This window comes from Penicillium citrinum, assembly GCF_028827155.1.
Source record: "Penicillium citrinum strain IBT 23319 chromosome Unknown utg000002l:1.0-3833315.0:1.0-3834789.0, whole genome shotgun sequence".
NCBI classification, from domain to species: domain Eukaryota; kingdom Fungi; phylum Ascomycota; class Eurotiomycetes; order Eurotiales; family Aspergillaceae; genus Penicillium; species Penicillium citrinum.
Genome location: NW_026622687.1, coordinates 2059087 through 2075651, shown reverse-complemented (window position 1 = coordinate 2075651; position 16565 = coordinate 2059087). Strand labels below are relative to the sequence as shown.

Here is a 16565-nt window from a genome sequence, read left to right as displayed (position 1 = left end):
TTTCCACATGATCTTACTACATAAGATCTTTAGAGATAGTATTCAATGAATGTTCGCGATCCGATTTGAGTGCATAAAGCTCGATTGAAATTCCAGAACCAGAGTGTCAAACTCTGATCCAAGGTCCCATTTCATAAATTTATGTGAGATGTTCAAGTTCAACTCTGATGGGTTTATGGCTGTTCATTTCTCTTTTAGGATATGCCAGTTTTGAGAACCCTCGATTTGTTGCCGGCCTCGAAGAATAATATCTTATCGTAGAGGGCAAGAAACCGCAATAAAGAAATCTCTATTGCGTATCGCTGTGGATTCGCGAATAGCTTCTCATTATGAGATGCAGCCCCAGATGATTGACACTTTTCGACTTCGAGACTATCAATAAGCTACTCTAATAATTCAAGCATCACCAGATTGGATGAAGCCAACCCGAGGGACTGCTTCCGACGTTCTCCTATACTGCCAAACGCTTTTAATTGTCCATGCACACGCACGTATCGACAACATGTGGATCTAGGCGATCGATCCAGATCATATACATAGTAGTTACCTGAGGATAATTCGAGAAATGGTTACGTGGGTATTTGCGTGTGGGTCTTTGCCACCGTTACTCTCCACTAGGGAAAGGTATCTCGATGGAAGACCTCTGGAAAGCCTCGAAACAGGAGCCTAACACAGCTTTTGCATCAATAAAACCGGGGTCACTTGATGAACTCCCCCCCAACACGGAAAGTCACTATCTCATGCCCGGAGATTTACAATCCACAAGAAATGAGGGAATTGATGGGTTTGCTAACTGGCCTATCTATCTATGTAAATCACTGCTAATCGTTGGTCAACACCCATTTGACCTTGTCCCGATGCAGTACATACACAGTGGCATGGCTAGCACATTCCCAGGTGGAAATCACCCTTATCCAATCATCGGGGCTGAGAAGTGTACGTAGCAGTGTTACATGCGGACTAGCGTTGACAGCCCTCGTATTTCTGTCGATCACCAACAAGTCACTAGCGAAATCACCTTTGTGTGGCATATTTGAACCGAGTGCCCCACGAGAGGATGGTCACAAGTTTAGTATTGTTTGTTGTGGTCTGACATAATTCAACCAACCCGCGATCATGTCATCCCAATCCTGCTCCCCAGAGAAACGGCCATTATGTGTTTTATCGATTGGTGAGGGCTTCAATCAATTCAAGGATCGTCATTCTCATTGAATCGCAGATGGCGGTGGCATGCGAGGCCTTGCGGCGCTGTATATCATTAAGGAGCTCATGATCCAAGTCACGAGCAAAATCGACATGCAAAATGGTGGCCAACACATGCGACTCGGTAGGATTTTGAAACCATGTGAAGTCTTTGACGTGATTGGAGGAGTATCTACTGGCGGGTCGGTGCTCAGGATATTATACAGAATTCTTACATCATGACTGATTTACATTCAGCGTTATAGCCGTTATGCTCGGAGTTGCTAAGCTTGGAATCGATGAAGCTATCTCTGCTTACAAGTTGCATATCCCACTCCAGACAGCCGCGCCATGGAGCTCTGAATCTGCACCTCTTTTTTCCGAATCTCGTTTTCGGCGCAATATTGATAAATTAACAGAAAAGTCTTTCGCGCGCCAGTCACCGCTAGCCATAGTAACTAAATGCAATACGTAGATTGGCCAACCACTTGATCCGTGAGACCGGGCTTACTGACTCCTCATAGTATTGTGCTAGCGAAAAATACGACGACTCAAAGCACATGCGCCTTTCATAATGTTGACGGTCGAAGCGACTTTTATCCGACAAAAGCACCCCTGGTCTGCCAGGCAACATGTGCCCTCCCCAACATCTTGCCTCCGGTGGACATTCGCGATGAAGCTACTGGTATCACCAATTGCTACACCGCGGTCGACATGTCCACTATGCATCCAGTTCCGGAGCTCGTGGACCAAATCCGACAACTCTTCCCTAAGAGGAAGGTTGGTGTTATTGTATCTATAGGCTGCGGAGGGCCGTCTTTTAGACAAAGTGCAGATGCTGATCCCCGGTTGGATCCGGTTCTTCAAGCAGTGAGAGATATACACCATGCTGTAATCAAAAAAGCCGAAATTGTGAGAGCGGAGCATGACATACTTGCATGGACGAACTATTATCGCTTTGATATTGGCTATTTTCCGGCACAGGGGAGAATTGACGAATTCGGCACAGGCAATCAAGCAGAGATTAAAGGGATGTGTGAGAGTTTCTGCGCCTCCAAGTCTGTTCATATAGGCCATACAGCAAAGATAATTGTCGACAAGGGTTCAAGAAAAGCATCGCATCAACTTTCCTTCGGCCTAGATACACAGTGGTTTCTTTGGGCTATATTGAATCTGGAACTTCTAACGCTGAAGCGCCTATTCAGAAAGGACCGTGAACTGCACCCGCCTGGACGTCAAATGTATGATGTCTTTTCCAAAGTCCTCATAAGTGCTGCAGAAGAAACTAAAAAATCGACTGAGAGGATATATGGTACCGTATCCACTGCTCATTTCAAAGCAGCGGAGATCAAGGATTTTCTCGAAAAGTATCCCCGTGTCTATTGCACCCCCGAAGATCTGAAAACTATCTTACCAACTCAACTGGAGTTAACAAAGGCCCTTATCCCGTGTCATAAGTCAAGTCTAGAGGAAGCGGCCTATGTCCTAGATCATCACTTTGATGAGGTTTTCTTCACCCGCCAGCGGGCTGAATGGATCTGGAATCTTGCTCAGAAGATTGATATGGAAGTGCGCTCTGATTTGTGGATGGAGGACGTCGATCTCGGAAGCCTTCAACACTCGTCTGATGTCCTTCAGCTTCTTAAGGCAACGCTCCACTCTAGGCTTTCAGAGGGCCCATGGTCGGATTCACCAGTGCACCTAAGGCCTGACGAAAATGCTCCAAAATGGCCCAGTCCACCAAAAGCCATTACGACAACGCCACACATGAGGCCAAAATATGAGAATATCTTAGAATCGGTACGGAAGGACTATAATCTAGCCCGACGTCATTTTGAAGGCTATTCAAATAGCATGATACCAGGTCTAAGTGTTGAGGATGCCTGCGAGGCCATCGAGAATTTGAATCATCAGCAAAGAGACTTTCCTCCATATCAATATTTGCCCCTCCCAGATGGCAATTTCACGCGAACTATAACTCTTCATCCAGCCCCGAATGCGACAGATGATATTTATTGTGATATAAATTTTCTTGATCTCGAGAGGGATGCGCATGAATACGACGCGCTTTCATATACGTGGGGAAGCCCGAACCTTTCCGCCACACTCATTTGTAATGGAAAGAGGATTGGAATAACAAGCCACCTTTCATTTGCGCTGAGACGCTTTCGCAGCCCATCCGAGCCTCGTGTTATCTGGGTTGACGCACTTAGTGTCAACCAGAGCGATATCGAAGAGAAGACACGACAGGTCCAGTTAATGGCATATATCTATCAACAAGCTCGAAGCGTGCTAATATATCTCGGGGAGCCACGAAAGGGACAGGAACGCTATATCAAATTCATCTATGAACTGTTTGAACTTTGTGGCGGTGATTTCTCACAGACCCTTGATGCCGCCCATAACAACGCGCGCGTCAAGCAAAGCTTGAACAAGGTTTTTGGAAGTGAAGACCCTACTGTGATTGAAGGTATGACCAGGATCCCATGGTTCTCTCGGCGGTGGATTGTCCAGGAGGCTTCGATGGGCAATGTTGCGTTTTTCTTCTTTGGAGGGTCAATGGCGCCGTTTGAAGTTGTCGCATTAGCGATGACTGCGCTTGTGAAAAGCAGTTATGTCACTGCCAGGGTTCATGAAGGCGCTATAGACAATTTGATTGTCATAACCTCTGTTCGGAATTACCGAGACAGGTTCATTGACCATCCAGCTAACTTTGGCATCCTCGAACTTCTGGACAATTGCCATGCTGCCGAAACATCCGAGCCCCGAGACCGACTCTACGCATTGCTTTCAATTTCTCCAGACGTTAGCTACCAGCCCAAAGTAGCGGACTTACATCAGAGAAATATCATTATCCGTCCCGATTATCTGAAATGCGTCGGTGACATATGGATGGAATTTGCCCTGGAGCACTTTGATAAGTCCTCTACCCTCGATATACTGCACTGTGCTGGAGCCTTCCGAAGACCACTTCCGTCAGAAGAGGGACTATCTTACTTTCTCGAAACTGGCATTATGGGTCTTCCATCATTTATACCAGACTGGGCCGCCGTTCGTCGACACGCTCCTTTTCTAGGAGTCAGCCGATTTCGAGCTGGATGCTGTACGACAACTCCCACCAGAAACATCAATGGGTGCCAGTTACAAGTCTCCGGGATTATTCTTGACACTATTAAAGTTAAGACACCGAGATTTCCTTCCATCCTGTTGACTGAAGACATTCCAGACGTGATTGAATGCGCTTACCGGCTCTACAAGAAATACCTTTCCAAGGGCGAGTTGACAATAGAAGATTGGGAAAGAATGGGGAGGACACTTGCAGCTGATTACGCCTTGGTTGGTTCCCAGATCATGCTAAAGATTGGTCCCCGGCCATACACAGAGCAAGCGGAACTTGTCTTCGAAAAACACAAAGATGTTCTGTGGGCCGGATTCGAACAAGTAGTTTTAGAGTATGGAGGGGCATCTGGTGTCCTGAATTTCCGGGGAGTGGATGACACTAGCTCCGCACAGTTTTTGAAGCTCCAATACGCCGAGGCCCTTTCTCGAACTATGCAAGGAAGATCATGTTTTGTTTCAAATAGGGGATATATCGGGATTGCGCCCGGTGATTGCAAGGTAGGAGATGCCATCGCCATTCCACATGGCGCTCGAACACCCTTTATTCTGCGTTCGAATCCTGTGATTGGACATGGAGTACGTAGACTAATTGGTGACTGCTATGTTTACGGGTTTATGAATGGAGAGGGGTTTGAGGTCCCTGGAGTTGTGGACGAACTCCTGCTGATATCCTAGAAGCGTTTTCTTGGCTCATAGCTCGGTCCATTTGAGTGGGACTTCAGCCGAATCACAGTTCTGAGCATCTATCTTGGTGTAGATAATAACTATTGTTCATATGAAAGTTCTTGATAGTCCGTTGCTTACCTTTATTCGCCATACTTTCCAGGACTATCTTGTATCAACAGAGGACCCATGAATATAGACATGCTTCTACGGAGTACATTTGTAAAGACTTCCAAATGTGTGCTGTTTACTTCAAGCTCAAGTTCCAGACTTGTGAGAGGATAGATAGTATTCCCAATACAAATTCCCCCTCGTGACCTACTGTCCAAGTGCTTTGTAGATCTCACTTTCGACAGAGGTCCATAAATCAAGTACTTGGGCATCTCCAAAGGGTAGGATCTGTGTGCAAACGAGCCCTGCCACGCCCTTTTCTCTATCGGCCCACCACCATAAGTTCGCTATGCCTGCCCAATGCCCTGTACTCTTTGATCGCCCTGTCATGCCACCATTGCTCATCATAAAGGTTAGACCCCATCCCTGCGGTGGGTTTCCAGCAACGGGATACAGCTCAGGAACGACACGGACAAGATCTGGCTTCGAGGCTGGGGTTCCCTGGCGACTGAAATTAGGGAATTGGGGAACCTGGTTGGTGAACATCTCGTCAACCGTCTCTTTGCGCAGTATTTGTGTACCGGTCTTCGGGCAAGTTCCGTCATTTAGCAGGACAGCCAGTACCTCTATCCTCTATATTAGCATTTTATATGTGATCTGGGTCCTTCCTGTTACTTACTGCAGTAATCTTGCGGCTTGGCAAACATCCCTGCGCCTCCACTGTTGAAAATCTGCGCAACGTCTGCTTTGTTGTCCGGGTCTATCACCAGTGGTGCTTGAAGAACGTGGTCGCGGGGTGCCAATTTTCCATCAGCAGATTTAGTTTGCATGAAAGCCAGTCTATTCCGCATATCTTTGCTAGGAATCATGGACATATCTTTGATACCGAGTGGTCGAAAGAGATGCGTTTGAAGGTAATCATTGAGGGAGATTCCGGTCGCACGCTCTAATACAACTCCAGCCCAATCAATACCAATCTGCCTTCGTTAGATATTAATATTCACATCAACTCGATGATAACTTACTCCATACTCCCACCCTTCACCTGGCTGGAAAAGTAGGGGCGCTAGAAAGTCTTCTTTCCGGCCAGAGAACTCATTCATTCCGGTAGGGTAAGACCATGCTCTCAACCTATCACTGAAAAAGCTATACCCAAACCCAGCAGTATGAGTCAATAGCATTCGGAGCGTAATTGCTCGCTTCTTGTTCTCAAACGACCCATCTGCCTTCAAAACTTCGAGGGTTTTAAGTTCAGGGCAGAGGTTTTCCGTCTCTTCCCCATCATCCAGACTGAGAATGCCTTGCTCAACCAATTGCATACAAGCAACGCCAACTAGCACTTTCGTGCACGATGCCATCCAAAATATGTTTTCCAAAGTCATTGGCTCGTTAGAAACGATACCACGCTTTCCGCTGGAGTGGGCAAAGAGCTCTTCGCCATCTTTCCCGACGACAACAACTGTGGTTCCAGGAATGCCGGATTCCTGGTCTTCACAGGCCCGATCGACGACTGCGCGAAGTCGATCCGTGACGTCCTTGTCGAGAGGCATCTTGGGAAATAGCTGGGGTAGAATTCGCAATTGAAATGGTACTCGTTATATGGGACGAGATTGAAGCTTTAACGAAAATGATTATGCGGGGTTGGAAAGAGACTGTGCGGGGGACTCATATAATGTGGGTTTATTGAACAATGCACGGACATGTGATCTAAATAACGAGGAGGGGTTTGCGGTACATAATGAAGCAATTGTGCACGCTGCTGTTGGGGAAAGGCAAGTTGTGGAACCGCAGTGGAGTCGGGGGGGTTATTTCGTGACTCCAATGACGTCCTTGGGCAACCAGGCGAAATGGTTAGTTAGATTGTAGTCTCACGATGTTGTCGAATAAGTATATAAGGCATGGAACTTGTAAAGTTTGTGAGCCATTTCATTCAAACTTACAATGATATAACGTTGGAGACTTCTAGACCTATACCTACCATTCAATTTTAGGCTACTGCAGGTCGTGGACAGCCTCCGCATGTTGATACTCAATTTGACTAAACTATTCATTTTTTCGGACTAGACACACTTTTCTGCTTCTGGATACCATTGGGACAATATATTGAATAGCACATATTTGCTATACCTATCATCTTCTTTACTCACGTCATCTCTGTGTCTTTCGTACCCTAGCTATCGTTGTTGGTGACCATTCAGTACAAAATAATGATATGTTGAAGCCTCTGCTAATGGACTATACTACCGAATCCACGCAAGTTTAACCCTTAGAAAAGTACCAGATATACTAAAGCTATTCAAGAGCTTGAACGGGTTATTTGTTTTTTGTTTGGAAAATGAATAAATCATGTTTTTTCGACGACTACTTTCGAATACATACTATACTCCTCCGTATATAGAGAGAAATCCCAAAACGGACTAGTACAATTTCGTTCTTATCTGCTGCTGACTAACCGCCTTATCGTCCAAAAAAAAAGTTCCCCGCCAAAATTGGACCGAAATGCTTAATCAAATTCGATATTAAATTTTAATGCGAGGCGCAGCTGAAAATAAATGGGCTACATATATTATTATTAATATATATATATATATACCTAATTGATTTATAGCGCCATGCCACACAGTAATCGGAAAAAGCGCAATGCCACTCCCGCCCAAAAACGATTCCAAGTCACCGACGACGACGGTTGGACTCACGTCACCAGCGGAAGCAATGTGCGGCGTGTAGTGCGCACGACGACGCGCAACGATCGCGAACAATACATTCGGACAGACGAGGAGGAGCCGGTTCTCTCGCCGGCCGAGGCACCGGCCAGGTTGACCTTTGGTGACCTAGAAGCGCAATATAGAGGGTATAAAGAGAAATGGGTGCAGTCAGAGACGTGGCAGAGATTGAAGGGACAATTGGATCAAAGGATACGCGATCAAGAAGCCGAAACAAATGAGGGCTCGCGAGACATTGACGTGAATGCGATGCCGATTGGATTTATTGATCAGATCGTGTGTATTGGACTTGGTAGTCCGAGTGGATTCCTACGAGATGGTTGGGTTGATCGTAGAGCTGTCTCTATGTACCAACTTGCTGCGTTGGATACTATCAGGAATACTTTGACTAGTTTGTTCCACCCTTCTTGCAGAAGTTATCTGGTTTGGTTATATATCTTTCCCTCCTAACTAACGCATTCGTCTAAAGATTCAAATCGCTCTCTCCCTCTCTCGTTCCCCGTCTATGCTCAAGACCCTGTCTTCAATGCCCTCGATCGTGCATTGCTTGAATCACTTGGTATGACTGTGGTCGAGAGCCCTGTTGCATTTGAGCGTGTCACGTCTAAAACACTTCTTTTCTGCCCTGGGGCGGAACGCAAACATTTGGATATATTGCTTCCCTCGAATCCGCAACTGGTTCTTGGTGGTCCTTTGGAGGATACCGAATCTTCTATCATTCAGACGTATGCTGAGAAGACAGAGTCGAGAGTTTTGGTCCCTTTCTCGGCGCAAGAGCACGCTTTTTGGAAGATGCGGCTCTACATTATGCCTCAATTCGAGGGTGGTTCATGATTTTTAGCATTTGGCGCATCTTTATATTGAAGCTCATTTGGTCTACATATTATGTTGCATCTAGCCAGCAGTTTTAGCGGTCAACTTGGACTTGAAGAATGATGTTCTTGCTCCTGGTAGTCTTTTTGGGCTTACTACTACTACCTAGACTACTAGGTAGTAGTTGCCCAGGGCAGTGGCTTATTCTAGACATGTTCCAGCTGATTATTGGTACTACCAACCGTATGCTTCCCACTAAAAATATATATTGACATGGAGAAAGTCCTTGGTTAGGTATAAAAGTACCTACTGACTATTGCCCATGCGGCGTATACGATTGAAATAGATTGGTCTACTTGTTTGCCCGTGAAGACACGAAAAAAATAACAGTGATTGCTATTGATTTGGTGGGGAAATAAAAATTGGACGAATGGCGATTCGAACGCCAGACTTTTCGCATGCAAAGCGAACACTCTACCAACTGAGTTATACGCCCAGAGATACACAACTAAGCGCGCTAACAAGATTAATAAAAATATTTATTGAATATCATATCCAAATGTTTAATCTCCCAGATATCTTACCTACATCCAAAAGCTTCTCCCTTGATGCTCATTTAACTATTCTTAGCTCTAGAGAAACAGCCAAACTAACTACTCCATCTCTTTTGCTTCTTTCCGATCTTGCTAGACCCGCTAATGAATCTTCATTTTCGCTGGCATGCCGGATCCTTCCCCGAAATGCCAAGACAATCCAATGGACTTCTCCAACTTGGCTCCTCGCCCAGGTATCCGTGCCAACGGAATTTCTTCAGGCACTGGTAGTGAGTTACGAGCAGAATCTCCCAAGAGAGATTTGTTACATAGTAGGGGTGCTAGCAGGTAGATTGGAAAGAATAGGATTGAGATACCCCCAAGCTCTGATAGCCTGAGCAAAAACCGGGTTTCCTGTAAGCTACCGAATGCAGGTATACGTGGAATGTAAATACGATAACTATAATGCATTTGATTATCCATCAATGTGAGGAAATACTCCTTGATCGGATATTATATACGGGCATAGAGTTGACGACAGGCGATGAAGCAGTCGAACTAGTACAGGACGTATTCATTAAGGTCGGTAAACACTCATTTCGAAGCCATTGCTGAAAGGAAGAGTCATGTTTTGAAAGCCACTTTCAGGTGCCCGCAGGTAAGCAAGTAGATCTGCGTAGCCTTGATTCCCCTTGATGGTGTTATCTGTAAGCACGACAGCTCCCGGTCGTAAACGAGGCAAAACTACCTTGAGGGTTGGAAGGGCTAATGGCGCCCAGACTATAGTCTTTTTTAGCGCACGAATTTTCACTCTTGTAAATGGGATATCAAACGTACTGTCGAGGAGAAGTAGGTCGACTGTAGGTAAGTCGGACTTGAGCGTTTCTAGCAAATCACCCTCTCTTAAATCAATCTCTTGCTCAACCTCTGGTCCACATTGAGCCCAGTACTTCCGAGCAATCGCTGCTTTCTCTGCTTCCTTCTCAGTCCCGATAACGACTCCAGATTTGCCCGTCGCGGCTTTAGTTCTGGCAATGGCAAGGGCAAGATAAATTGTGCTGACCCCAAAACTAGTCCCTGCCTCCACGATATTTGTTGCATTCATAGAATTGATCAATTGATAAGTGAAATGGCACTTATCCTCGTCTAGAGCAATGAATTTATCGAGCATCAGTCGATCGAAGTCGTCTTTGGCATTATTAGCTTGGCCTTTGCCTTCCAGGCTTCCCAGGATTTCCGTGGAGAATACTTTCTTGCCGTTGGAGATACTGGTATTCGCCGAAATAACTGCTTCTTGTTCCAGAGAGGTCTTGTGGAGTTGGGATAAAAGCTGCAGCACTCGCGGGGCAGCTCGGACAGGAGAAGGAAAAGCCATTCTTTTTAGATGGTAGAATGGAGGAATTAGTGAATAAGAGATGAGTATCGCCGGAAGCCAGGAAAAGGAAATAGAAATCGAAAGAATGCGATTTGAGACTCCAACCTGAGGAAAAGAACCGCGACAGTCTCATTTATAGTAGGGCTATTTCTTGGCAAATTGGAGAAATGATGACGTCCCCACCTTGGAGATGAGAAGAAAGGACTATACCACTTTTATAATTTCATGTATAATAAGAATCTCTATTTCGCTGCATTCAACTCTTGATTAATGATTCCTGTGTTAAAACATTTTGATATATTGAAGCTGATTTGCTTTATTTCGAACTGTGAGCCAAACACAACCAGAGAAATGATTCATAATGCCCCCCAACCGACATACCTGAGTTGCTTGCGATGAAAATGGGCAAAACGCCTTGCATTTAGTAACTGAAAACTGCTCTAGTTATTTGTGCTTCTGGATGGAGTTTGAGGGTTTGAATACTATCAGATTCTGTTGTCAAGACCGTATGGCAAGATCCGACTTTTGAAGCAGAGTATGGCCATGGATAAAACCACTGATCGCAGTACCGGATCATCGCTCGTCTTGTCTGCGCCGTTAAGAGGTATGAATCTGGGAATTCGTAGATTACAGCTGATCATGAATATAAAGTTGCAGACATGGATTTGATATACATCTCGCTAACCTCTCTAACAGGGGCGTGTCTGAAGAATCTGAGCATAAGCCTCCAATATGTTCCCTATCATTTTCACCACATTCCAATGAGCGGTCCCGCTTAAAATTCTGGCCCAAATACTAACAACTCGAGTGCATAGATCAGAAGAAGAAGTTCCAATCTCACCTCCAGCCTCTGCTTCTATCACCATATCTTCAATGTAAGCATATAGTCTGGCCTCTTCTTCGTCTATCGTCCCTTCGGAAACACGAGGCTGGATAGCGATCAACCACTTGCTAATTATGAACGCACATTCAAGAGCACAGAGTGAATGCTGAAGAGACCATGAGAAAGCTTGGTTATGAGCCACAATATTGACTCCGATCTTGACTGGAATACTCAGTGCGTGAGCTGAATAAAGTACCGCTCGCGCAAGTCGAGGGTTAGTCGCGAGAGGCGGGCTTCGGTATATAGAAACTGCGATATCGTGAGGATCATGGGTATTTAGAGCACGCCATGAACCAAGGTCCACATTCAGTCGAATATAGGCCATGCGAAGTAAGGCAGTTGCGTTGAAGGATATGGGACCAAGTGGACTTCCCGGACCTAGAAATGATTCTGGGTCTTGATTCCATCCATTTTGCCAGTTCCGCAAGGCACGCTCAACCTCAATCATATCTGTGGAGGGTACCTCTTGCTCTTTTTCTGGTCTGCGCTTTGCTGCTGCTCGTAGAAAGTAAATGTGTTGGATCAGTGCCAAGATCAGTGTATAGCTTCCCAGGGAAGAGCATTGATTTTCAAAATTGGCCTGCGAGTGAAAGAGAGATGTAAATATCGATTGGAAGTGAGGCTCAACTTTATGGTCTTTCTGGGCTTCTTTCCATTCGTCCTCGGATTTCGCTTCCCAGTCTTTCTCACGCGAGGGTAAGTAAATATTGAGTTCTGAGTTGAGAATAACAGGTGGTGTGTCGTATACAATTGTATGAAACACAAAAAAACAAAATATTATAGAAATTGTTCTTCTGAATCCCTCTTCTTGGATCCATGCTCCCCAATTTGAATTTCCTGGTAGACTTTGTGGATCTAAGAGCTTCTCAGTCCTCATGTAGTTCACCAACAAATGTTGAATACCTATGGCCTCATCGAATATAGTCTCGGAATTGCCCCAAGTAGCCATTGCCATAAGAATGAGTAATGCCTGCGCAAGCGGAAGTAATTTGAAGCGAGGATCCTTCTCTTTTGGTAATTTCATTTCCGATTCTGCCACCACAGCAAGATGAGGCGCATGTTCTATTGTACGTTTTGTTTGCAGAGCAGAAGGATTTTTTTGAGAGCAGAAAATGGTATCACAGCGCTCTTTTTTGCATTTGTGGAGCCGCTCTCGACAAATAGCAAGTGATGAATAGAACAACATAGTCGCGTTCGTTCTATCAAATGCAGATATCGCGCCTATGGTTGCCATGGCTAAGAGTAATTCGACTGGACACTTGACGGTCGAAAATGTAGGGGAATGTATGAAGGGGAGGTGACGGTGAAATCCGGCGAAATAGGTGTTTATGTATCGGGTTAAAGTATGGCGTGAAGGAAGAAAGAACCCTTGAGGGATTACTCCGCGGAATCTCTCGACTTCGCCGAAGATAGATTCCCAGTCTTGCTGGGAGACTTTCCATGGTTCTTTTCTAGAAGTCTGGGAAGACTCGAAAGTCGGTAATGTGTAGGTAAACTCATCAAATAATCGACGTTCGGATGCAATGATTCTGTCTGATCTTGATTTTGGTGAGGTTGTATCATGCCCCTGAGATTGCGATGCGATACTAGGAAATAAGGGAGCTGGAGGCGATGGTAGAATAGGCTGATCGACGTAGAACGATGATAAACCGTCGTCATATGTCCCATTAATGCTATCAATAAATAAGTCAAAATCACTGAAGCCGTTAGGTTGTTGGGCAGATGGCATTTGCAGTGTGGTGGCTGTAGTTCCAAGGGGCAGCATAGCTGAAGCCCCTAGGGAATGATCGAATAGAGTCGAAGTAGAGGGGGTAAACGGCATGAAGTTGCCTTCGATACGCGTTTGGTCTAGGGTCAGCCCTGTCGATGCTTCGTGTAAATTATCCCGATTGGGTGTTCTAAATTCGTATGGCGAGACGCTGTTCAGGGCATCAAGAGCATTTGTCTCATGGGACAGACTATTGCCCGAGTAGACATGGTTTTCCTCAGTCTCTTCATTTGAGGGGCATTTCCCATGATTCATGCGAACATGGCGAGCGAGAAGGTCTCTTTACAATGAGATCAGTTGTCATGTTTCGGTGTCTGACATCAATACGCAGCTCATACCTTCGTGGAAAACCAACAAGACAGATTGTGCATTGAAAAGGTTTCTCCTTGGTATCTGAAAAAAATTTAGCGCCTTTTATGTTTGCCGAGGGCTAGACAATATGCTTAGACTCACGAAGTCTCTCATGCCGTTGTAAATGTTCTTTGCGATAGAAGGCCTTGGCACAAAATTGGCAGCGAAAGGCCCTCGCATCTTTCTCGGGACGGCCGGTTTGACGTCCAGAACTTTGAGCCTCCGAGTCCTTGGCAGGATTCCTTTCGATTTGTTCAACCGGGACTATCTTTGCTCGTTTTCTCGGTGGCATTATGAACTCCACCGTGATCACAACATTGGAAAAGTCAAGTTCGAGATTAGTAGGGAAGTGAGTCAAGGCTGATGTGGCTTAGTCATGGCTTCCACGGTCTACATACACTGGGATGCCGCGAATTTATAGTATTTGTCTGAAGTGAAGTAAAAGTAAATAAAATCAATTCGATTAACCTGAACAGTCCAGTTGAAGGTGTTTTTAATATCATCGGATAGACATATCTCCATTCAGCCTATGTCACATCAACACGATGATTGCCTCCGACATTACTGGTCCAGCTACATCTCATGGATCCATAGTCAAATAATCAGTGAAAAGATCACCCGATTCCCGTACTATGCCATGGAAAAGTAACCCCAGTATTGCTTGGCTACTATAAGAGTTGATTTTCGGGCTGCCTCCTTCGTCATCTACCGACATCGTTACCGCTAGGACATCTCGTCCAGCCCTTTTCTGTCGGTTGATAATGTTGACCACACGTAGGCTTTGATATAGTGGAAACGCGCCTTCTTCGGTTGGTTTCAAGGCCTCAAGGCCCTGCAGCCAGTTTTGGATTTCGATGGCTATAGCCTGGCTTTGACATCTCAGAAGTGCGGATAGAAGTAGACCAGAGAAACCAATTGTATAGCTGTTCATACTGAGCGATGTCACCATATCAGTCCCTTTGGCAATTCGAAGCAATACGCTGGCCCAAGCCTCTTCATCTTGGAAATTGTAAGAATGAGGGGTACCGAGCTCTGCTAGACTATGTAGAAGCCCTTTACATTGCATGATCCGCCCAACGGTGTAGTATGCAAAATTCAATGCAGCCTCGTGCGATCGGAAACAGATGGGGGTTTGGAGATTGATATCATGAATTTCTTGGCCGCCGTTGGGCCAACCAATTGGCAATTCATGAATTGGGAGAGCCTCAACCCATTTGTCCAATTTCCTTCCTTGCTCAGCCAGAGCATGAAAAACACTCTCGATATACTCACTCGCCAAGGACACATCTTGCGCATTCGAATTCGAACCGAGAACACCCGTATCCCAATATCTGAGAAGAGCTGAGAAGTTAAGATGATGAGACTCGCACATAATACTCAGCACAGTGACTCTTCGCCCGTGAACTGGATTGAATTCCTCCATGCTTATACCAGATGGTAAGTCTGGAGGAAAATGTAGCTGTACTTCCGACGAACAAAAGTGAATACGAGCCCACCAGATAACTAATCGAACTTGTATCCAAGATGCAAGAAGAGCCTCTAATTCTACCTTCAGGCCAATTCCGAGCTGAGAAAATAAGGTTGTGATTCCCTGGTCATGGCAGTAAAAGCCTTGAAAATTGCCCATAGAGCATTCGATATGAGCGAAAATGACCAGTACTGTTAATATCGCAGTAGGATTACTGTAGAGCTCCATTTCGCTCAAGGACGCAAATCGTTGAATTGCAGAAGAATAGTACAATTGACTTCTTGTTTGGTGAATGAGGTGTGGACTGAGAGACCCCATCGCACTAGTCACAGAGACCTTTTGCTCCGGTTGAAGACGGCTAAAGCTGCAAGAAGATAGAGCCAGAGTGGCATCTGAAAGTATTGAATGATCAAAGAGCTTTGTTGACAGAGCCTGGAATATAGGGTGCATGGCTGGAAGACAATGGTCCTCCCATACCGTCGAGTAGAATATGTCTCGCTCCGAGTGTTGCAAAGATTTGATAATGTCGATATTTCCGAGATTAAAAGAAGCTCTTCGCATATAACTGTCTGGCTGTATCCTTGCTACCGTTTGTACACCAGCATGATTTGATTTGGGTGACTCCGTCGAAGAATGACCTCCTTGATTCGCCGGGTTCACGGCTTGAAACTTGAATTCTGGTCGATAGCGCTCACATGTTTTCCCCAGTCTAGCGCATGTACCGCAGGTCGGTTGTTTTTCATCACACTAAAGACGTTTCAATTGAGAGAAGTCTACGAGAGGGAACTCGGCATCAATCCTACCTTAGATTTTCTTTCGCGACAACTTTTGCAACCGTTTCGCGATCGGACAATGTTAGTCTTTTTAGGTCTCGCAGGTGCAGGCTTATACATCTCAAGCAGGGTATCAAGACACGTTCTAGCCCAGAAAGAACTCCTTTCAAGGTGGATTGTTTGCGGACGTATTGAATGTATGAAAGTATCCCATGGTCTAGTGATGCGGCCTGGGTGCTAGAGACGATGACTCAATTTGCACTGAAAGAGAGTATTTGTGTGGTAAATGGATCAATTGGATCCAATTTGATTTGACATAGCCGGGAATCCTGGTTAAAGATCATTCAAGAAGATGAGTGGCTGCCTTGTATACTTTGGACGATGAATTATGAAATGGCAAAGCTGAAAAGTGATACTTTTGAAATTCGTCAGGTTAAATCCTCGTAGATCGACTGTTTCGCCCGGGCCCTCATTTTTCCGTCCATACCAGAAGTATAGAATGGCATATGCCATTTTTTTTGCACACACCTGTGTGATAACTTGTATTTTTCGTTCATAGATATTAAGGAAAAGACTCTGGTCTAATATTGTACTTATATATTGTAATAAAAGGAATACGTGACTATGAGATAAGAACGTATCTTTAAACCTGAACGTTAACTGAAACTCATCCCGATCTCTATGTTACGTGGATCTTAGTAAAACATTTCCTGTGACCTTATCACCTGGTAGAAAAGGACTATGGCCATTTTCTTGTTCAAGGTCCAATTCAATGCGAATGTTTGGCTTGCAGCGGACACGG

General features: G+C 45.2%; 6 protein-coding genes across 6 annotated transcripts; 2 read left to right on the top strand and 4 right to left on the bottom strand.

The window, feature by feature from the left end:
• Positions 1-857: 857 nt before the first annotated feature.
• N7469_002591 (uncharacterized protein) lies at positions 858-4977 on the top strand (the record flags this gene model as incomplete). The annotated part of the gene is made up of 4 exons (XM_056641511.1): positions 858-936; positions 1220-1385; positions 1441-1653; positions 1707-4977. 4 exons carry the CDS (start codon positions 858-860, stop codon positions 4975-4977), a joined length of 3729 nt encoding a protein of 1242 aa, XP_056504005.1.
• Positions 4978-5283: 306 nt separating this feature from the next.
• On the bottom strand, positions 5284-6626 carry N7469_002590 (serine hydrolase domain-containing protein; the record flags this gene model as incomplete). The annotated part of the gene is made up of 3 exons (XM_056641510.1): positions 5284-5702; positions 5756-6053; positions 6102-6626. The coding sequence occupies 3 exons, from the start codon at positions 6624-6626 to the stop codon at positions 5284-5286; spliced, it is 1242 nt and encodes a 413-aa protein (XP_056504004.1).
• A 1062-nt stretch (positions 6627-7688) lies between these two features.
• On the top strand, positions 7689-8633 carry N7469_002589 (SRR1 family protein; the record flags this gene model as incomplete). The annotated part of the gene is made up of 2 exons (XM_056641509.1): positions 7689-8190; positions 8269-8633. 2 exons carry the CDS (start codon positions 7689-7691, stop codon positions 8631-8633), a joined length of 867 nt encoding a protein of 288 aa, XP_056504003.1.
• A 1089-nt stretch (positions 8634-9722) lies between these two features.
• On the bottom strand, positions 9723-10520 carry N7469_002588 (O-methyltransferase; the record flags this gene model as incomplete). Its single annotated transcript, XM_056641508.1, has 1 exon — positions 9723-10520. The coding sequence occupies one exon, from the start codon at positions 10518-10520 to the stop codon at positions 9723-9725; it is 798 nt and encodes a 265-aa protein (XP_056504002.1).
• Positions 10521-11209: 689 nt separating this feature from the next.
• N7469_002587 (uncharacterized protein) lies at positions 11210-13814 on the bottom strand (the record flags this gene model as incomplete). The annotated part of the gene is made up of 3 exons (XM_056641507.1): positions 11210-13451; positions 13510-13564; positions 13625-13814. The coding sequence occupies 3 exons, from the start codon at positions 13812-13814 to the stop codon at positions 11210-11212; spliced, it is 2487 nt and encodes an 828-aa protein (XP_056504001.1).
• A 288-nt stretch (positions 13815-14102) lies between these two features.
• Positions 14103-14945, bottom strand: N7469_002586 (uncharacterized protein; the record flags this gene model as incomplete). Its single annotated transcript, XM_056641506.1, has 1 exon — positions 14103-14945. One exon carries the CDS (start codon positions 14943-14945, stop codon positions 14103-14105), a length of 843 nt encoding a protein of 280 aa, XP_056504000.1.
• Positions 14946-16565: the final 1620 nt, after the last annotated feature.